This window comes from Pimephales promelas, chromosome 24 (assembly GCF_988280905.1).
Source record: "Pimephales promelas chromosome 24, fPimPro1.hap1.1, whole genome shotgun sequence".
In the NCBI taxonomy this organism is placed as follows: Eukaryota; Metazoa; Chordata; class Actinopteri; order Cypriniformes; family Leuciscidae; genus Pimephales; species Pimephales promelas.
The window spans coordinates 4886921-4908702 of record NC_142792.1 but is presented as its reverse complement, the minus strand read 5'-3'; the positions used below and the strand labels follow the sequence as shown (position 1 = coordinate 4908702).

General features: G+C 38.2%; 4 protein-coding genes across 4 annotated transcripts; 2 read left to right on the top strand and 2 right to left on the bottom strand.

The window, feature by feature from the left end:
• The first annotated feature begins 403 nt into the window (after positions 1–403).
• kitlgb (kit ligand b) lies at positions 404–8385 on the top strand. Its single transcript, XM_039667814.2, has 8 exons — positions 404–740; positions 950–1057; positions 1342–1398; positions 1772–1930; positions 2010–2181; positions 4433–4533; positions 4727–4881; positions 4978–8385. The coding sequence occupies exons 1-8, from the start codon at positions 717–719 to the stop codon at positions 5018–5020; spliced, it is 819 nt and encodes a 272-aa protein (XP_039523748.2). The 5' UTR covers positions 404–716; the 3' UTR covers positions 5021–8385.
• On the bottom strand, positions 7798–11257 carry LOC120476631 (CD82 antigen). The gene is made up of 9 exons (XM_039667784.2): positions 11095–11257; positions 10849–10947; positions 10544–10622; positions 10217–10332; positions 10046–10120; positions 9827–9928; positions 9560–9724; positions 9366–9449; positions 7798–8386 (listed from the first exon to the last, which is right to left on the bottom strand). The coding sequence occupies exons 2-9, from the start codon at positions 10912–10914 to the stop codon at positions 8003–8005; spliced, it is 1071 nt and encodes a 356-aa protein (XP_039523718.2). The 5' UTR covers positions 10915–10947; positions 11095–11257; the 3' UTR covers positions 7798–8002.
• Positions 11258–11905: 648 nt separating this feature from the next.
• On the top strand, positions 11906–14179 carry lsm8 (LSM8 homolog, U6 small nuclear RNA associated). The gene is made up of 4 exons (XM_039667870.2): positions 11906–12064; positions 13558–13598; positions 13678–13805; positions 13915–14179. Exons 1-4 carry the CDS (start codon positions 12034–12036, stop codon positions 14003–14005), a joined length of 291 nt encoding a protein of 96 aa, XP_039523804.1. The 5' UTR covers positions 11906–12033; the 3' UTR covers positions 14006–14179.
• Positions 14180–15031: 852 nt separating this feature from the next.
• Positions 15032–21566, bottom strand: tymp (thymidine phosphorylase). The gene is made up of 10 exons (XM_039667754.2): positions 21461–21566; positions 20615–20790; positions 19934–20130; positions 19590–19688; positions 19379–19508; positions 19189–19307; positions 17540–17702; positions 16748–16975; positions 16406–16546; positions 15032–15897 (listed from the first exon to the last, which is right to left on the bottom strand). The coding sequence occupies exons 2-10, from the start codon at positions 20748–20750 to the stop codon at positions 15764–15766; spliced, it is 1347 nt and encodes a 448-aa protein (XP_039523688.2). The 5' UTR covers positions 20751–20790; positions 21461–21566; the 3' UTR covers positions 15032–15763.
• Positions 21567–21782: the final 216 nt, after the last annotated feature.

The following is a 21782-nucleotide window of genomic DNA, read 5'->3' as shown; positions in this document are numbered from 1 at the left end:
CAGATAGACACACCAAACCATTTCAATTTAGTCGTATATTATGTGTGAACGTCTTATCTTTAGCCTGAGCTGCTCTGCTAACCTGGTTAGGGTTTTTGGGTACTTTCAGCTTGTCAGCCTGATTTTTGAGGGGATTTGGGTACTTTTCAGTTGGTTTATGTTGACTGGTTTTCAGGCTGTACAGGTTCGTTTTAAGGCACTTTTCATCTGGTCACGTTGGTTTTAGGAGGAGTTTTTGGACACTTCTCAGCTAGTTAGGCTGGTTGTAAAGGCATTGAGGTACTTATTAGTTGATGTAATTGGTTTTAGCTTTGGAGGATGGTTTAAACTGCTTTTTTCTCTTCTTCTTCTGTTTTTAAAAAAAGGCCACACACCAACCTCACTTGTGACTGAGTTTGGATGAGTTACCGAACCTCCTTTGAATAGTTTTTTCTGTATTTTACACATAAAAGTGAGTCAAAGCGCCCTACCTATTAAACACAGAGGACAGCTCCATCCGCCCCCCATTCAATTCACAGAAGCGCTTCAGGGCGAAATTACGCACAGGCGTCGCGCGCTCCATCGAGACCGTAGGAGAAAGACACGCCACAACCACTCATCCCGTCCTGTGATTATCTCTCCATTCAGATGAGCAGGCGGAAACATGCCTGCATTCCGCTGCCAGGGAAAGCGAAGAAAGTAAGGAGACCTACGGCTGATTTGTTTTTAATAATCCCATGTTCCACATGAGGGAGATTAAGGTGAGTACACGCACTTTTGGATACGCGCACGCACACAGCGTAACCAACTCACTTTCTATGCAATCGTTTATTACTTTTCATTACTTTATTGGGGGTGTCTTGTAAATGATTATGATTAAGAAGAACACGATCCTGTGATCATGTTCAGACTGGATAGGCGTTATTACTGTCTCTAATACTGTAACTACATTGAGACTTTTTCGTTACAGATCGGAGAAAGCATTTGTGTATTAGTGTTGCTTTTTTCTGGGCTTGTGACGTGCTCAGGTGTTTTTGGAAGCCCTTTAACTGATGATGTGGCCACGTTGGAAACATTGGTAAGATCTGCAACAGAGTTTTTATTCAGGCTGGTTTTAGAGGGATTTTAAGCTGTTTCTCGTCTGGTCACGCTGAAGGACTAGTTGAAGACCAGCTTTGCCTTCTTGGAGACTAAACCATTTTAGGCTGATTTTTCAGCAGGGAAATCAATGACATTTGTACATTTTTTTCTACACTAGTCAGGACTTTGTTTTCTTTTTTCTTTTCTTCTTTTGTTTCCCCTATTGACTAATTGAAATAGTACATTATACAGCCAACCTATTCTTGTTTTTCAACCCATCAGAGTGAGAACATTCCCAGTGACTACAGAATCCCTATTGACTTCATCACCAAGGATGTGGTTAGTTTGATACATGATACTATTTGATGATACGGATGGATCTACAGTGGCCCAAAATCATATTTGGACAATTGAGCTGCGCTTAATGAATGAATTTAATTGCATTAGAGGATAAAATTTCAGACCCTTATGGCAAACAAATGATGCAAAGCTGTTTCATCATGTAAACCTAACACTTTTTATCTGGAATCATGCATGTTTCTTTGAACTAAACGGCCCAAGGTTTGAAATTTTGATATTTGGTGCAAGTGTCCAAATTAACTTTGAGGCCATCAGCAGATAAAACATTATGTTTCACATTGGGACAGATTGCTTGTGGTTTGTGACGGTTCCAGGAGTGACGCCTAAATATTTTTCTTTTCTGATATTCAAGGGTGGAGCTTGCTGGCTATATGTAAACCTGTATAAAGTTGAAAGCAGTTTAAAAACATTGGCCCTCAAGTTTGGCAACCTGTCCACCAATAAAGCAAACATCACAATTTTTATAACAATGCTGCAGGGTTTCCGTTTTACTCTGGAGGGAGAGGAGCTGGTAATTCATTCTCATTTACATTCATATTCTTTGAAACGTTGCCATGGCTGTCGGCTCACTCTGGTTTGTTTGTCTTCAGGAGGTGATGATGCAAACATTCGAATGTCACTACAAAAGGGTAAAGTGGCCATCTAGACGTTACTTCAACCATGTTAAAGAGGTTCTTGCAGTGGCCGGGTCCACTCTCGGCGAGTTTCGTCACTGCACACCTCCCCCCTGCCAGACCCCCGCACCCCCGCCTTTCACACCAGGTGAATGCACAAAATATTGTTTTGTCATTTAAATGATGCATGAGCAGGCCTTGATGGAATCTGAGGTTTTTTGGAGGGGAAATATCTGCAGAATGGATGTAATTCTGCAGAATTGATGCAAAGATATTAAAACAATGGATACCGGTATGTAAAATGTCCAATTCTGTGGAAAACTGTTGATGTTTTTCAGGCTTCCAAAGAGGCAGATTCCATCATGAGTTTGTTTAAACTTGAGTACATGCATGCAATTTGAGCATTTGTGTGCAAAACACACACTATAGCTGGTAAATCAGTAGTCTTGATGTTTGTAAAGCAGGAGTGTAGCGTTAACCAAGCATGCAGTGACTTTCTCGAGAATTGTGTGAAAGCATTTTTTGTGGGGTCCTGTATAAGAATGTTCTTGACCTCCATAAAGATATGATTTACTGAGTCTGGTGTGGTGGAACTTGACAGGCCTCTACAAAGGCCAGACCTGTTTTTAACTTAGACTTTTGTCTTGTTTTTTAAAAATGTAAATGTGTAAAACATATTCTTTAAGTATTCTCAATATAATGTTTAGTTTTAGTTGACATAAAGTGCTTAATCAATTATTAAAACATTTTAATACAATATGTATTCTGTCCTTGTTGTGAGAACGAGAGCTCCTAAAATACTATAGTATTATGAATTATTTATGCTTTTTTAATTCATTGTCTGTGTTTTAGCGCATGAAAAGAAGACCGTATTCACAACATGAATTCGGATTAGCACGTAACTTTTATATATGGTTAATCAAGATGCGTTTCATTTTACCAATAGTCATTAGTTTCAGCTTGCTTATTAAATGGATAAATGCTGCTAAAATTACAATACTTAGTTTCTAAAGGTCTTGGGGTTTGTGAGGGAACTGCAGGGAGTTGATAAAAAAAATGAAAATTAAAACATAATTTTAAAATGAAAGCATTTATAACAAAATAAATGCTTTTTAAAAATGATTAAATTGTTGTTAAATCCAATATATATATATATACAATTTTATTATATTGTTGTCTGAGGTTGTATGACGTTCGCTTAGTTTTTGCATTCAAAAACATCAAAATGAACAAGTAATAGGCTATTTTCTACTCTAGTTTTGAATCTACCTGAAAAACGCTCAGTTTTTATGGGTGTTTCGCACTGAAGACTTGGAAGTAAACGCCCACTGCTGTGAGTGGATAACAGTTTTGCATATTATAATGAGTTTCAACTCACACGTCGATGAACTTGGGGGAAATTGTTTTGAAAACGTCCAATGTTGTAAAATGGCAGCCGGAATGATTCACCTATACATGTTCGACCCAGAGTCCGTGTGTTGCACAATTCCAATCAGCTGGAACGTCATTAAAAATAAATTTTATCCATGCAGTCCTATTGGAATCCAGAGGAAGCTTATGCAGCGACTGTCTTCTTCCACAACCAGGCACTGCACAATATTCTGTATTGCTCAGTATGCGTATAATGCGTGAATCGGTGGGCGGGGCTAAACCGGCCGTGTTGAAGTAGGCGTTGATCTTCTTCTGCGGGGGTGGTGTTTTATCCTCTTTGTCGTCATAGTTCCCCACTTTGAAAAACGAGTCGTTTACTCAGCCTGGTGTCAGTAAAAGCTTTTATTGGACTAACAAGGACGTTTTCAGTTCTGAAACTTACAGGATATTCTTATAATATGATGACCTCTTCGATGTCAAAAGCTGAAGGAAAATTTGATTTCTCAGTTCATCGCCCCTTTAATATTAAAGGTTTACTGTTTTTTTTTATTTCTACCTGAATCCAATTAGGGTCCATGTAAACCGCAACATAAAAACCTTACCCAAAATTTGAACATAAAACAAGTTTAACTACCATTTTCATTAGTAATTTCATCGTGGAGATTAACACTGGCTCACTGATGCGCTTGTGTTTGAATGGAATCAAATGTCCTAATTATCCCCTAGGGAGGATAATGATTTTTTAAATGCTTTTGAAATGAAATTCTCAGCAAACAAACACAAATGGGTGTGGTGTTGTCCACATACTTCTTTCTATATAGTCTACCTGTCCTGAAGGCACCCCAACACTGTTTTCTCTATCTCCCTAATCAAACACACCTGATTCAACTCATTAGCTCATGAGATGATGAGTTGAATCAGGTGTGTTTGATTAGGGAGATAAAGTGTTGGGGTGCCTTCAGGACAGGTTCGGGAACCACTAATACACCCAAGAACTAAAAAGGGAATTTGCTTTTACGTTCTGGCAGGCAAAAGCAGACAGCAGAACGGTGTGAACGGAGCGATTCACGGGCTCCTGGCGGTGCTCATCATCCCCTGCATGGCCCTTCTTGTTCTCTCTGTCAGCATGGTAAGTTAGTACCCTTATATATAATCACGTTTTATCACCAGCAGACATAGCTTTTCCCTGCGTCACGATAGTGAGAAAGCCCTGAAGGCGTTCAATGAAATTTTTGCCATTTTTGCATTGACATGCTTCAAAAACACCCGTGTCTCACTAAGGTCAATTATGATAGAAAATACAAAGTTTTCTCAATCTGCAGGTATTCAGAAGAGGAGGCTGTTGTTCACAAAGAATGCATGAAGTTGCTCTCAGTTTGCCTGAGGCCCAGGACGGAGCGGAAGAAAGCAGAACCGAGCCCCACGGCGGAGCTGCGCGAGGGGATTCTGGTTCCAGCTCCAGCAGTCAACAGGACAGGTAGGAGTCTGTCAGTTGCAACCAGTCTTTGTCTTTTTACCAGTTAACGAGACCTAACAAAGCCCATTTTTCCATCACCATGTGGCATCCTCACAGGGCGTGGCTGGATTCTTTAGGGTGTGCAGACACGGAGGTTTAATCAAAAATGCATGAGGGAAACCAATGGAAACAGCAGTATTTTTGTGGTCGAAATAACCGGATATATGAAGATGACAATGAAGGGAATATTTTGGCGGTGACAGGAGGAGTGCATCAGATGTTTCATCAAGCCATTAACCAACCAATGAGAATCCGGAATGCCATCCTAAAAACAGCCATGGAAAAACCTTTATGATTTCATCCGACAGGAAGTGTATGTCTTTGATGGGCTGGTTGGCTGCAATGCCCGCGGCAGCTCGTTGTTTAGAGGAACGCTACTGGTCCTGTAGGCCTCTGTGCAGAGGATAAATGGCTTTTTTGTGCCAGCGCCCCATTGCATGAGGACGGTGGTTAATGTTTCACCAGAAAACGTCTCTGGAACAGAGCATGGGCTTGTCTAGAAACACGTTTGATTTAGAGCGTGGACAACAGTGCTACGATTTTTGGCGTTTTACTACTCATTTATTCGCTGATGGAGGGGATCTTTAAGCCCTTTATGCGTGTCTGTGAATCCTCACAAGATCCGGTTCTTCTGTAGCGGGAGGTATCCGACATCACGCCCTTGTTTCATCCACTTTGTCTCTCTCACACAAACACACTCCAGCTGGAAGAATCCAACGTCTCTGTCCCTCTTGCGAGGGTCTGTAAGACAGGTCATCGGTCCGATTGCGTTGAATTAACTAGCTTGGCCGTGTACACATGCTCACACACTCTGGCGGCTCAACAAGAGCTGATTGTTTTCGAGACAATATGGGGAAATCCAGAGAGCATGAGAAAAGAGCTCAAATGATAAAGATGTAACATCAACATGACTCATGTCCCTTAATTTAATCCCACTTGCTATAGAATCTCTCGCTCGTTCTCTTCCGGTGTCTGTTTTTCTTCTCACTGTAGCTAAATAATATGTCATGAGATTAAGGTCTACTAAGTAGATTAGAATCGATTTTTTTGTGTGTGTGTGATTAGAACACCATTTAGAATAGAATTCCATTTCGTTTTTTAAAGGGGTAGTTCACCCAAAATTGAAAATCGTTTACTCACCATGAAATCGTATGACTAACTTTCTTCCATAGAACACAAAGGCGTTTTGACGAATGTTCTGTCTAATGGAAATGCTCATTGTTAATGTGAACTACACCTGTTCTAAGACACCTTTGAGAACTGACTTCATAAAACACCAGTTAGTTAAAAGTGCAAATTTGCTTTTTTGCACTTGTTTTTGTTGATACCCCTTGGTTTAATACTTTGAATCTAATGCAATTGAACTCATACAGTACATAATATATGTGACTTAAGAATCCAAATACATTTTGAAGTGCACTGATGGGCATTAAGTGAACTGCAGCCAACAACTTGTGCTTGCATTCATGCACAGGTAACGTACAAGAGACTGAACGTGATTCAAGGCCCTGATATACTCAAAGCAAAGTTATTTTTAATTTTTTGTTTAGAAGGTGAAGGTTTCGGTACAAGATGTTCACACATTGGCAATAAACAAAAGCCATTAATATATGAAAATTCTTACATACAGCCCCTTTATATTTCGGTTTATTGTGCACAAAGCTGCCTTAGAATATTGTTGAATGTGGACTACATTTAGAAATTTATTTGTTGCTTTCTTTATTTTTGGAGTTTGAATGGCCATTGTCTTAATATAAGTGCAGCATGGACATTCTTCAAAACATCTCATTTTGCGCTCCACAAAACGTGGATGCATTAATGACAGGTTTTTTTTTTTTTTTTAGATAAACTATTTCTTTAAAATATGACCCAAAACAACCCCTTTATGCTATTTTCGAATAGTTTTTGTTGATAGTCCTGAAAATCCCCCATTGACTCATTGTGCATCACTCTGTCATTCTTCCAGAGTGGAATCAGGTACTGGCAGTGGAAATCTCAAGCTCCTCTCCATGTAACTTTCTCTGTTGTCTCCATCAATGCGTGCGCTGTCAACTGTTGTCGTAAAGCATGACTGCCAACTCATAACCGCACGAGGTCGATAATGTCAGCCTGGTTATCATCAACCGCAGAGTGACCGTAACAAAGGGTCCTCTCATGCGGAAAGAAACGCCGCTCTTTATGGTCTATAGTGAGTGTCGTCCATCAAACTTCAGTCAAAGCCCACTCTTGACTCGCCGACTCAGCTTCCGACACACACACAGACACATTCACACACTGAACGGCCCCCAGTGTCATTGACATCCAGTCTTGACTCATAAAGCAGGTCTGAAGTGTGTAATGATTTACTAAACAACCCCTTGAATCATCTGAATGTCATCTCCGTGGCACGAAAGCAAAGAATGATTAATGGTTTACGCGCATTTTTAAATATAGTTTGTGTGTTTTTTGTTCTCTATTGATTAGTAATAAGCAAAAGAATGTAAATATATAAAACGTGTATAGTTTAAGTAGAAAACAGGTAGATTTTTTATTCTTTATTTAAAAAGAGTAACAATTGTGTATTTTATATTCATTAATATTTTCGCTATATAACAGTGTTGTAAAATTAAATAATAATATTCTTGCAAGTTATATTGTGTGGATTGTCTCATATTGTCTCGATTGTGATTTCAGGTCAGTATTTTTTATATAATTACACTTAGGCAATACATGTAAACTTGTCATGGGACATTCATTCAAATAAAATGGAAGCTCAAGATAACATCTTTAAAAAAAATTAGTAAAATGTCTGTCATCGAACCCAAAACAGACTTCTACAGAAATCTGTTAAAAACCTTTTGACCTGAGAGGTCTGGAATGAGTTTTTTGAGAAGCCGATGCTGGTTGTCTTTAAAATGACAAACGATACCCCTGGGAACAGGCACAAACCTGAACTTAGTGAAAGAAAACAATGGTCTTACGAGAAGGTTTTAAGTTGGTCAGACATAGACCGCAGCTTGCTCTTTGTACAGCACGTTATTTTTAAAACACCAAATTAGCCCATCCCAATCTGATCACATTACGCCAGTGAAGAAATCTGTCTTTAGTAATCATCATGATTGTAGCTCTGATGGTAGTTCTGGTGATGCACATACCCCTGATCATAACTACCATTATAGCTCTGTTGGTGTTGCAAATTATGAGGGCGAGAATTGTAGATTTGACTGTTGCCCTGTTCGTAAAATACTGGATTGTTATATTGATCGTTATTCTCGTCAGCATATGTCCTGTGAGGATAGTTCCCAGTGTCCATTTGAGGGTTAGGGGTTTGAATTTCAAACTGGGGGTTTTCTGCACTGTAAGGCTGGTGTTCAGGCTCGGCTGCTGGGTTCTCCTCCATGTCGTTTAGCAGATTATTGGGATGCAGTTCCTTCGTTTTGCGGCCAATGCATTTGTAGGTCTGGATGCCAAAGATAAGCTGAAGAATCTGAGCATTATGAGACAAAACGATCCAAATGCATTAGATTTGTGCATGTGTGTTTATATTAAAGGTAAGACTTTACAATAAGGTTCTATTCGTAACACATTAGTTAACATCTCAGCTAACAACGTTTGGTTCCCAGAACAGATATACTAACGTTCTCTGTTGGTTAGCCAGAATAATTTTCTTTACATAAATAGAATGTTTCCTGTTGGTTTGGAGAACATTCTCAAGTTCTCGGAATGAAGTTGTGTTTTGGTGTTTTGATCTATTGTTTAATCATTAGAAATCATCCAAGCACATAAAGCGTTATATGGATGATGATTAATTTAGATTCGATTTTTCCATTAAAATGTAATATTTGAAGAGTTCAGATGCAAAAGCCTCTAAGTGCCATTTGAAATTTTCTTCTAGAATGATCATTTTTTATCAAGCTTGTATATTTAAGTTCAGTAATTTCAATTAAATTGCAATGAAGATTACCTATTAATTGTCATTTAAGTGAAATTACTGAACTTGAATATATAAGCTTGATAAAAATGATCATTCTAGAAGAAAATTTCAAATGGCACTTTTGCATCTGAACTCTTCATTTGTAGAGCTTGTATGTACCACAATAACTCATATTTGTATTCAATTACATTATAATATGTACAATTGGAAAAACAACTATGGGACATCGTCGTGCAGCAGCAAGCATCATAATCTCAAAGTTGACCCAGGTAAATGTGTGCAAATATATAGGTCCCCATTCCTATATTTTGCCTGGGGCCTCTAAATCACTAAATCCTCCCCTGCAACTGCGAATAGATTTATATAAACGCTCGTAGCATCGTCTCTGTGTATCTGTTACATCCATAAATCCTCTAGCGTATTTTACTTTAGCTGTATAAGTCCAAGATGTCAACTTGTACTAACCCAGAATACTATTTTAACTGGGTGCATGTTGTGTGAAAAATCATTTAGTTGTTTGCTCTCTCTTTACCTGGATCAAAAGAAGGCCAGCCTCCATCCCAAATATTACGATTATATTCATCTCTAGCCAGTCCACAAGAACCTTCTCACAGCCCTATCACCAAAAAAAAAAAAAAAAGGATGGTTTTAGTGTGCATGTTAAATCAACAGGGAATCTTTTATGAAGTAAAGATTGGGATGATGGGAAAAGGCACCACATGTTACCGTTTTATAAATGTCTGAACCCTTTCCAAAGCTGTGTGTTCCATCCACAATAATTGGGCAGGTACCATTGAAACAGGAGCACGGGTAGATGTCAGCCTCTTCCAGGGATTCAATAACTGTGTTATTCCTCCATTCATTTGAGGTCAGTCTACCACAGCATTTTGCCTACAGCAAATATAATAAAAGTACCTCTTTCAAACCACCGTGCTGATTGTCAGAAAAGACCGTTGCACTTAGAATCAGTAAAGGTGCAAATCATGCACTTACAGCAGTCTGCACACTGTCTAGAAGTTTCCAGGACATTTGGGTTTCATTTCCTCCATACTGCCTAATGATGCCGTCCACATTATCCCTCAAATATTGCCCAATCTGTTAACATCCCACATATGCGTTAGGTTAGACAATTTGTTTAATCGTTATATCAAGCAGTTACTTCCTAGCGAATGTCTCAAGTGAATTTGAAGTATTAATAAAGCAAAGACTTGCCGTCTGCTTTTGTATTATTAGCACTAATGTGATGAAAATCTGACCCAGTATGATGACGATTAAGAAGCACAGATACTGAAACAAAAGCAGAAAAGAATAAATGTTAATGGTAAGCTTTTGTAAAAGTTATTATCAGTGTCTTTGTGTGCATGAATGTACAGTCATGCTTACAAATATGATGGAACATCTGCTCTCAAAATAGGCACCGGCACAACCCAGCAAAGACACAGCAACCACAAAAAGTCCGATGAAAAAGAGCCCCCCAGCCACCACCTTTACTTCTTGTTCTGAGAGACCACACGTTTCGCTTAACACCACAAAATCAGATTTAGGACAAACGCTCACTCTAAATTGGTTATGAATGGACTCTTTTTTTTAATGAGAGACAACATTTTGCCTTAAAACATTATTATAGGTACTGTGGTGCAATTTGCAATAAAAATGTGTAAGATAACTCATGTTGTGTTGAAACATAATGATAGACTATCACAAACTTACCTGAGCTGAGAACACTTACAAAGCTGTCTGTGTCAAACAAAATCCAAGCAGAACACGCAAAAAGGCTGATGCCAAGAATCTGTCGAGATTATTTAATTTGTTACTTGTTTGTACATGTCATGGATGCATGGAAGTCTATGTCTTTATTTACTGCTGGCAGAAAACTAGCACATCACATTATGGGCTGAATGTCAATGTCCACTGTATGATTCATATATCTGATTGCTGTCCAGAATGTAATAAACATAAAATGTCTCTAAAATTCTTGCCAATAACATACAGATCTATCCCATATTTAATCTTACCATAAAGACGGTATTGACAAGCATTAGAAAGAATTTCAGGATCTGAAGTTTGTCGTCTGCTTTCATGTTGCCTTTAACTGTTACAGCTTCACATGAAACCTAAAAGAGGTTGTTCGAAAACGGACACAAAATTACAAAAACCCATAGATTTCACAAAGAAATTAAAAACAAAATACTGAATAACACATCAAATCTATACTGTCAACTATACTGCCACAGGAATTCACTTTCAAAGGTTTGAATTACCTGTATTGCTAAACCAGTTTTCCTTGTTATTTGTCCAATTTGGAATGGTAAACGTCTAAACCGTCTGAAGTTTTTACATTATATATCCATTTTTCTTCTGTGGTTCAAGTATGTGTATTTCATACCATCTGGTAACATAATGGTTTCCTGGAGTTCCCATTTGCATCTCAGGCTTAAAGTTCACTTCCTCATAACAACATGAATAATTAACTTTAACAATCACTTGTGTGCTTTTACACCTGTGACCGGTGTTTTGTTTGTTTAATTATGGGTTTTGACAGGGTTCAGAATGTGAAAAAAATGATTATCTTATTTCATTTTGCTATATGTGCAATCAATGGTGTAGTTTGTTTCACCAGTTTCATAATAAACAGGTAGCTAGAAGTAACATGGTTTGAACTGTGACTTTTGGACATGAAACCACTGACTATTTTGGAAATATGTAATGGTAACTTGGACTTGTTTCCTGCCTATAATAAAATAACAATTGAACTACAATGTAATTCCATTAAATAGCATAATTTAATAGAAATCTAAGTAGAATCTGATATATTTTGTGTTAGTGCCATCGCCATCATCATCATCATCATCATCATCATCATCACCATCATCATCATCAGTACATTGGTCCAAACTGTGACATTGAAACAATTTGCCTTTTCAATAAGAAACCCTATTAGTGGATATGTATAGACCCTACTTTTTTTTAAGAAGCAACCGGAAGAAACCTATAGCTTGCGCCATCTGCTGGACTACATAAATTACCATATGTTCTATTGCTCCTACTCGACTAGTACTGCCTGAATAGTACTGAGCTTGATAGGTCATCGGCTACTCAAGTCTCTCCGTTTACATTTCCGGCACAGGTCGCAGCTGTACGAATGTGTTTCGTTGTAGTTGTACTGGAGCCTAGGTGGATTTAAACACGCACCAACAGAGATGTCTACCGCTCTCGAGAGTTACATTAACCGTATCCTTTGAAGCATTTTATTATAAGCACACTGACAGTGTTGTGAATGTGGGCATTTTTATGTTTTAATGGTTCTGTTTCACTGGGCGCGAGATGTGGCGCGCGAGCAAGCGATTTAGCATGTAATGAACGTTATAAAGCCATCATCGCGTTTTAGTGTGCATTTACTACATTACAGTACTGTATTACAGTGTATATGCATAATGTAGGTATGTGGACATTTCAAAAAATAGCGGCCGCCATTGTGTTCCAAATCTCTGTGCCGGATTTTCCCGAATCACTCTGAGCGGGTCTCCTAAAATGCGCTGTTTTCATTGACTTGCTGTGGGAATCCTTGATTATTTTTAGCCAATCACATCGTTAGCGTTTTCGACTGCACATTTGTTTTAAATTTTTTCTAGTCAGGCTGCATTTTCCTCCTGAAAGACGATTTCAAACAATACGGAAGAATTCACCTGTCAAGAAATTATTTTTACCCACTTTGGACACTTTCCAGAGGAAGGTAGACATGAAGAACATATGTTTGTGGTGTGCTGTACAAAATTTCGTGGCAATTTAAACTCCCCCTCTTTTTTTTTGACTACTGCCACTGAACGTTACCTGCAGAAAAGCTGTCAAAATGCAGCGCGTCGTGTAGGCTACACTCAACATTTGTGTGGTCTCCTCCACTTTCTTTCCTCCACCAGCATTAGTATTGTTAACTCTATATTCTTACACAACTGGAAATAGCATGAATCAACCAAAATCCATCTTTTAAATTAAGGATATATAATTTTCCTTGAATTGTTGTTTTCCATTCAATTATTTGTATTTTCAACAACTGCTCATCAGAAAAATACTATAAAAGATAGGCCAAATCAGTCTTTACGTGTGTTAAAATCAAGTATTGATCCAAATAACTACATGAAACCCACGTTAGATCCAAATAACTATATGAAACCCATCTCCACAGAAAATTTCATTAAGATATCTTGAATATTGAGAAAGTTATGAGCATTTTTGTGAAAAAACAACTTGTTTTCGGTCACACTAAATTCTATTGTTTTCACCTTAGAAATGAGACAAAAATAGGCGCTGATTACTGAAATATAAAATGTTGTAACTTTCTTCATACTTGACATATTTACCTTTTTTTTTTTTTTTTGTAAAGGGGGTACCCAGGTCTTTCCACATATGCTATCCATTTGTCTATTTGTTGAGTTTTAATTTTTTGTCCACATACCTACATAATGCATGGATAAATTGTGTCTGGTAATGTGTTTGTACAATGTATACTAGCATGCATGTAATATGTCTGATTATATATAATTGATAGAAATGTGCTATTTAACCATGTATAACTAAGCTATTTGAGTCTGTTCGTTCAGTGTACTCCATTATATGCCTTCATTTAATATTTATATGTGAACTGCCTAAGTAGTAGTGTGTGAGAGAGATAATATGTAATATGTAGCTTTACTACTGTATTTATAAGCCTGAACTGACATTTCAAGGGACAGTTGCCATCGTCACATCAGATGGCAGGATGATTGTGGTGAGTTCTTCTCAAGTAAACATTGTCTGTGTGCATTAATAAAGGAGCCTGCTTATGGAATTTATTGTCTTGATCTTAGGGGACGCTAAAGGGTTTCGATCAGACAATCAACCTCATCCTGGATGAAAGCCACGAGCGGGTGTTCAGCTCTTCCCAGGGAGTGGAGCAGGTGGTTCTGGGACTGTATATTGTCAGAGGTGATAATGTGTAAGTATTATGCTCCTAGTGTTTCTCATACTTGTTCACATAGTGCAAGACTTCATTTGATTTTTTTAAAGCAATAATAGTAACAGACTTGTATGTTTATTTGTTTAAGGGCTGTAATTGGTGAAATTGATGAAGAAACAGATTCTGCGCTGGATCTTGGAAACATAAGAGCAGAACCGCTGAATTCTGTGGTGCACTGATGCCTCCCAAACAAGGACAGAAAAATCCACATTTAGATGAAACTCCCCATCTCTTACCCTAGGAAATCTGCAGGCATCGAAAAGCAGCTATATTATTTGCCATTTTTAATCTTGAAGAAAATAGACTGAGTGCATATCCTTTTTTACATGTGTTGAAATAAAAAAGTGGAAATTTTTTGATTTAAATATTTCTTTATTTCTGATTGAGGGGGAAAAGGTGATGAAGTATCCGATTCCTGTCAAAATTTTAACTTTAACTTTATGAATCTCTCAAAGACATATCCAGGTTATATTTCCACACAAAAGTCATAAAGAAAGTGAAGCATATTTTTAGGGTCAAAATGTTTTTATTGGTTCCCACGGTTCCTTGAAATCCTTGAAAGTTTGTGAATCAGAAAAAAATATTTAAGGCCCTGGAAAGTTTTTGAAAACATTCATAGATACATGTCCTTGAAAGTGCTTGAATTTATTTTGTGATGGAAGTTTTCTAGAAAAAAAAATCCATATTATATTATTCCAGTCTGCTAATGTGTTATTTTGCCAACACTTTGTGGCCTATGCACACTAGCTTTGCTTGATTATAATTAGTTACGCACATTTACGCGGTACGTTAAGTGTTTCCTACGTGGGGTACTTTGTGTTGTACGTTGCCTTGACGTTCACGCATGGACGAAACTACTATGATGGTACCTGAACGTTTATTGTTGGACAAAACAAATGTGTCCCCACATTAAGTTAAAAAAATTGAGGTTATTGGACCTGGAAAGTCCTTGAAGGTCCTTAAATTTGAAGTTACCAAGGTGTGGGAACCCTGTATAAAGGTAGTTACTATATATATATAGATATATATATCAGCTATTTCAGAGAATCTGCACATTACATAAGGGGTTCTGTAGGACATGATTTGTACCACTACATGGCAGCAAATAACACCTTATCTTACCATCTATACAACCTCATTTTATTACAAAGAAAAATATAATCGCTATTAGTTGGTCTGATTAAATACACAGAGAAAAACATAAATGAAGCACCAGGATTATGCTTTATGGGTGTTTTGAAGAGCAAAAAAGTGTGAAAATAAAGTCAGCACAATCATTTTGAAAAACCCCAAATAGAATTCACTTTGTGGAATCGGATTCCTTTTACCTTCTGACAGAGACATATCTTAGGGTATCATCATGGATGTTTACAAGAAGAACAAGAGCAGACCCTGTTTTCTGAGAACAAGGTAAGAGCTGTGCGGTTTTAGCCCCGAAATCACCAACAAATGCCGAAAAGACAAGGTGCTTGTTAATTTGAGTAACTGATCATAGATGTGGTCTGTTATGCTGCAGTTCATCTACTAGTCAGTGGTGGCAGCAGTCATCTACTGTACCAGTGTACTCAATCCTGCTCCAGGAGATCCACCTTCCAGCTCCTGATCCAACACACCTGCCTGTAATCTACAGGTTCAGTCTGAAGATGGCCTTGATCATCTGCTTTAGGTGGATTAGAGCTGCCTCTCAACTTTGCAGGAATCTCCAGGACAGGATTGAGCAGATCTGGGCTACAGGAATATTTCAGCTACTGGTAAGCAAGTATGTTTAAAGATTTTCCAGATGCAGAGCTCAAAGGTCAGTGTCACTCTTTGTCTGTCATGCTCTTCTTGTAAAACCGCCCTAGTGCTTCATGTAAAGAGTATTGTTTCTAAGGATCAGTACATTCAGAGTGAAAGGTACTTTACAAGCTTTGCTAAGATTTGTTGGGATTGTTTGGTCAGATGAATTCTGCCACACGTGACAATGCCTTGTATTCCCTGATGTTGCCAATGACCAATGCTTTCTGCAGGACAGACTGGTGTACACTCAGATCATCTTGGCTTTTGTGATGAATCCTGATCCATGATTCACCTGCCAATTGAATCAATAGGGTTTGAACATAGATTTGTCATAACCCCTACAGAGATTTAGGCTGTGCTTGAAATACAGTACAACTCATAATTTTTTTTTTTTTTTGCTGCAAGTATACTGTTCACATCATACAAATGTTCTATAAAATATTTTTCACATTTGTGAAAATGTTTATAGTACATATACAACCATAGCACACCATCGTGGGTGATGTTTCTCACATTGCAATTTGTCCTTCCAACCAGGAGCAAAATTAAAATAAATCTTGACTCATTTGATAGGATTGCCAAAAGTCTTATGCCACAGTTAAAAATGCCACATTTCTGAGATTGCTGAAGTTAACATGCAATGTGGTAATGTCATGTGATGTTTTTAAATGTTGCATATTAAATACATAAACAATTTCATAAACCAGTTTTAATAGTAGCCTGTATGCTATTTAGTAAGCAGTATGTTAGTTTTTTGTTGCATACATAATGATTGAGATAGATCGAGTTTCGAGACTAACCTTTCTGTACCTGCTGTCCCATCTTAACCAAGATCTCAGCTCCCACGCTATGATCTATTTTGTCTTCCGATTTAGTAAGTCCCGCCCCTAACTTGTGCAGCACTTCAGCCAGGGCCAAACCATCAATGTCCAAAACGGCTCCTGTCAATCAAACGGTTCACACATACACACACACAATGGCTGCTGCTGAGATAATGGACGTGATGATTGCATGCAGATGAATAACAGTGAATATTAATAGCGGGCTCTGTGCAGTCTGTTTATAATCATGCCTGTGCTGTTAGTGTTATGTAAAATAATTAACATATTTGATTCTCAAACGAGAACATGGATCATAATTACCATTATCTAGCACCTTAAGCTCTGTCTGATGTGCTGCACGGCTCATGTGCTGAAAGTAGTCGGTCTCGTCTGAGCACAGGGAACGTGCAACTTCTGCAGACACACCCTGAGCCTCCAGCATCGCCTGGAACTTTTCCAGGGCTTCTCCATTCTTCAGCTTTAGAGCGATTTCCTTTGTCCCACTCTCTACAGTAAAGTCGGGGCTACACATGTCCAGGAGATGTCCACCTGAATATAATGACACTTTAATGCTTCCTTATCTCTGACATTTGTGGACAACTTAAGAACATCACAATTAGACATTTGGTTTCATTATGTCATAGGGTGTGTTCACTCTGAACTGTGGTCTCGCTCCGCTTCTGAATGAAATCTGATGCGGTTTGACTAAAAGATGAACAAAACAGGGACCAAAGACATGTAAATTAACCAAAAATAAGAGGTTATGACTCTAAATAGGACAGAATTCTGAAGCTGAGCTGTTTTTTCTGATCATAGGAGAGAAAATGCAGATCTTACAGTTCGGTACAGGCATCAGAAACGCAGTCTCTTTTTAGCGGATCTTTATTTGTGTGGAGGTACACACTTGTTCTGACACCTTTACGCATTGCAAAATAAGTTTTGTGTGTGTTTGTTTTTTGTATCATTTGGTTTAATCTTAAAAATGATAGTGTGAACACTAAGCGAATCAGGACTAAATGTATTAGTTTCCTTTTTTGGTCTGAACCAAGAGAACTGAAGTACAAGTGTGAACAGCCTTGCAGTGGGAAGTTTAAAAATGGTTCTTTTCCTTACCTAAAATTGTAACTAGTTCTGTGAGATCATCTGGCCCTCGTCCTTTAAGGCACTCAAGAGCCTCACACACCTCAAGCGCATTTCCTACAGTCTGGCCAATAGGAGCGTCCATTCGGGTAAGCACCGCCCTTGTCTTCACACCCAGCTTGTTGCCTGCAGTGACCTATTGGAACATGGACACCAGGATTGTGTGACATTCAGAGTTGAATTTAGAATGGCAATTCAAATCATGAACTGGTTTGAATTTGATTTAAAGGAGTAGTTCATTTAAAAAAACAAAACTTTTGCTGATAATTTACTCACCCCCATGTCATCCAAGATGTCCATGTCTTTCTTTCTTCAGTCGAAAAGAAATTAAGGTTTTTGATGAAAACATTCCAGGATTTTTCGCCATATTATGGACTTCAATGGGAATCAAACGGTTCAAGGTCCAAAAGACAGTTTCAGTGCAAACTGGTCAAAGGGCTTTAAACGATTTCAGACGATGAATATGGGTCTTATCAAGCGAAATGATCGCTCATTTAAAAAAAATGAATAACAAAGTTTAAGTTTTAAAAGCTCAAATGGTCGCCTTGCTCTGTTCTGTGATGCATGTTCGTGACTCTCCTGTTCCAACTCGTTCATCAAAAGGAACAAATCTTTTTCCTTGTCATTTGGTTCATTCAACGAACGAAATGAACGAATTGACTCAGGAAAAGATTCGTTCATTTTGATGAATGAGTTCGAACAGGAGGAAGTTCCCAATGAAGTCCATTATATGGAGAAAAATCCTGGAATGTTTTCATCAAAAACCTTAATTTCTTTTCGACTGAAGAAAGAAAGACATGGACATCTTGGGTGACATGGGGGTGAGTAAATTATCAGCAAAAGTTTTTTGAAAAGTTAACTACTCCTTTAAGTTTGCAAACAAGACGCGATATTCTCTTTTGGCACTCAACGAAGGCGGTCCAATTTTCTCTCCTTCCCCTGCTTTGCTCCTCTCGTCACGTCTAGTCTACTGACTTGTACTTTGTGAGATTCTCTCTCAGCTGTGCTCTCCAAACTAAGAAATCATGGATCTCTGAACGCAATTGACACCATCTTCTCGACGAGAAGCTTGGGTTCGTGGGAACCCGACTGCCCGGCTGGAACATTAGCAGCTGGCTACACGTTTTGGGAGAGGTGGCGGGTCGTGTGTCTGGCGGTTCTTTCCGTGGAGGACGTTGAAGATCTCTACCTATTCGGAACCATGATAACAGGTCTTCTGCTGATTGGGTTAGGCCTGGTTGTCTAATTCAATCTAAATTCACAATCATGAATTCTTTATTTCTGAATATTGCTCATGCCTAATGGACATTAAGAGCATCATATTTTGAATCAAGTTAATTTTGGATGCGACTTCCAAAAAATAAATGGATAAATTGCATGATTATTGTAAAAACGGCATGTCAGAAATCACAGTTATGTCTAAATTTGGTTAGTCTATGAAGTTCCTCAACTTATGACTTTTCCCCCATGGAAAGTTTTCTTCTCTTTGGTCTTCTCTTGTGAGCACGTGGGCCAGGACTGCTTCTGGAGCCCCTTCAAAACTGTCTGCAAGATGCCACTAAATAAATATACAGATCGTTTTATTCTAAAGGCATGCACACAGACAGAAGAAGCTCTCTTACCAGTGACTGAGCAAGTTTGCGAGCACTATCCAGATCTTTATACAGAGCAGCCCTGCCAAACTTCACATCTAACACAAGAGCACTCAGACCTTCAGCTCCTTTCTTAGAAATGATGGAGCCTGTACAGAAAATGGACAAAATGATCAGGAGAAGTATAGGGTTATCACTGTGATGTCCAGGGTAATCTTACCAGTGATAAGAGGAAGACTATCAACCGTGGATGTGGCGTCTCTGATTGCATAGAGAACACGATCTGCTGGCACCAGACTCTCTGTCTGTCCCACAATGCAACAGCCCACATCCTGTAGGATCTTCTCCACCTAGAAGAATAATATAATATTGCTAAAATTGAGCTGACCATCAGTTCAGGTGTAAACAAATCCCGCTTGTTCCCACATTACCTGTTGAATGGATTGGGAGACATTAAACCCAGGGATAGACTCCAGCTTGTCCAGGGTGCCACCTGTATGTGCCAGTCCTCGTCCACTTATCATGGGCACCTAGAAAAACCCATACTTATATTTAGGTTTTTAAATGCCATAGTTTTCTTTTTGAATGTCACGGATTAAAATAGCCTACACCCACTGTGCATTGGAATTTAAACTTGAAATAAAGTTTTGTTCTTCAACATGTTCATTTTAAAAATTCATTCATAAAATTACTAAAGATTATTTCGTTTTCATGTTGTCGAATGTGGACCTTTTAATATTAGGATATGGACAATTGGTCGTCATGTTTCCCATACCTTACAGCCACACGCAGCCAGAGCAGGAGCGAGTGGAAGACTGACTTTGTCTCCAACCCCACCGGTTGAGTGCTTGTCTACCACCCACCATTCCTCCGGCCATTTTAACGTATCCCCGGAGTTCATCATCTCTCTCGTCAATGCCAGCGTCTCTTCATCAGTCATGTTCTGCTGCCATATGGCCATTAGCATAGCGCCTGTGCAATTACAACACAATTGTTTTTGTAAAATTCCACACAAAAGTTTTCTTTGCGTGTGTCTTCTTAAAGGTAGGGTAGGCAATTTGTTTTATTCAGGCATGAGACATGAGCTAATTTAACGGCGTCTCTCGTCTCGTGATGCTTTGCGGACTCTGCTGTGTGTTCATGTGTTTTGGTGAAGGTGTGGCTTTGGGGACGCTCTAAATGAATGGAGGCATATACTTTCAAAACTAGCTTGCTATTGCTAGCCTCCCGAAATTGCGTACCCTACTTTTAACGTATTTACTGAATTTAGGTGATAATGGTCTTACTGATAATAATCTCGTCAAATCCACTGCGACACCATTGTGTCCCTGAGCAAGACACATAACCCCTAGAGGCGTGCGACCTCTGACATAATATAGCAATTGCAAGTCGCTTTGTATAAATGCGTCAGCTAAATGAATAAATGTAAATGTAAATGTAATGTAAATGTCTTTACCTATTTGACTCTTCTGGATGGTTTGTGATGTGACTCCTTGCACAAATGTTTGTATCTCTGCTGGGCTGAGTTGGTCACCGTCTCGTTTCAGCTTTATAAGCTCAGGGAAACTTTTTGTGTTGTCATTAGATGACATCTTTACTTCAGATTAGATGTCTTCTCCAGTCAAGAGCTTTCTGAGGCATAAAACAGGAATTTTTCGTAAAGGGTTAGATTTTACTCTGGTTGTGCGAAAGTTGATTTCATTTTATAATGATCCTTGTCCAGCTCTTAAAATATTGCAGTTTATTGAAGTTATCCATTTACACAGTATAACGATCTAAATTATAAAGTATTCACAATGGAATTAATATTTATAGTTTAATAATTATAGTTTCAAAATAATATAAAAACATTTTTAACATTCTATTTTAACATTTTTTTTTAATGAGATGCTTTTTTTAATGATAATAGATATACTCATGGACATAATATAACCGGTTTAGAAATCAAGGTACTGTAAATGAGATTAGAGGAGTTGGGATCTCGGCCAATCACAGTTCACTGCAGTATAAATGAATGATCTAGAAAACACTGCACACAGAACATTGTAAATAACAAAACAACAACAACAACAACAACAAAACCTTTGTAAATTCAAAAGTGAAAGTGACAAAACCTCTTATTAGGATTTGCAATTTCTGATTTACCTAAATCATAGCCTATGATTTATTTCAATGTTTCTTTAAAAAAAAAAAAATCTGTTAACTCCGACATCATAGAAAAGAGTATAAAAAAAATAAGACTGCTTTGTATTCAAGCTCAATATCTGATTGCGCAGATAAATGTGAACAAGCAAACACTTACCGTCTCTATCTGCGTGCCGAGTAAATAGCGGTAGAATAACTACGTACACTCTGTCAGATGATCACGTGTCAGTGACACATTAACCAGTCTCTTCTGAATATCAGTGTGTCATGAACGTGAAACACTGGCTTCCATGTGGACACCCGAGGCTATAATGTGAAATTACAGCATCGACTGCCAATAAACTCCAGTAGTCATTTTATTTAATAATGCTAAAATATCTTATGTCATAAAAAATAATTGGTAACGCTTCATACTGAAAACAACTTTCATGAATGAGAATAATTGCTATTATAAGCTTTGGTATGAGGTGTCCATAATG

Excerpts from the sequence above, each read along its gene's own strand:
- kitlgb (XM_039667814.2), top strand. The coding sequence starts at position 717 with ATGTTCCACATGAGGGAGATTAAG. Across the intron at positions 2,182-4,432 it reads ACCCCCGCCTTTCACACCAG|GCAAAAGCAGACAGCAGAAC; the intron begins GTGAATGCACAA and ends ACGTTCTGGCAG. Across the intron at positions 4,882-4,977 it reads TCCAGCAGTCAACAGGACAG|GGCGTGGCTGGATTCTTTAG; the intron begins GTAGGAGTCTGT and ends GCATCCTCACAG.
- LOC120476631 (XM_039667784.2), bottom strand. The coding sequence starts at position 10,914 with ATGAAAGCAGACGACAAACTTCAGATCCTGAAATTCTTTCTAATGCTT. Across the intron at positions 9,725-9,826 it reads TAGACAGTGTGCAGACTGCT|GCAAAATGCTGTGGTAGACT; the intron begins GTAAGTGCATGA and ends TATTTGCTGTAG. Across the intron at positions 8,387-9,365 it reads CTGGCCTTCTTTTGATCCAG|ATTCTTCAGCTTATCTTTGG; the intron begins GTAAAGAGAGAG and ends CATAATGCTCAG.
- lsm8 (XM_039667870.2), top strand. The coding sequence starts at position 12,034 with ATGTCTACCGCTCTCGAGAGTTACATTAACC. Across the intron at positions 12,065-13,557 it reads TCTCGAGAGTTACATTAACC|GGACAGTTGCCATCGTCACA; the intron begins GTATCCTTTGAA and ends TGACATTTCAAG. Across the intron at positions 13,806-13,914 it reads ATTGTCAGAGGTGATAATGT|GGCTGTAATTGGTGAAATTG; the intron begins GTAAGTATTATG and ends TATTTGTTTAAG.
- tymp (XM_039667754.2), bottom strand. The coding sequence starts at position 20,750 with ATGTCATCTAATGACAACACAAAAAGTTTCCCTGAGCTTATAAAGCTG. Across the intron at positions 19,308-19,378 it reads TAGTCTTCCTCTTATCACTG|GCTCCATCATTTCTAAGAAA; the intron begins GTAAGATTACCC and ends TTTTCTGTACAG. Across the intron at positions 16,976-17,539 it reads AGAACTAGTTACAATTTTAG|GTGGACATCTCCTGGACATG; the intron begins GTAAGGAAAAGA and ends CATTATATTCAG.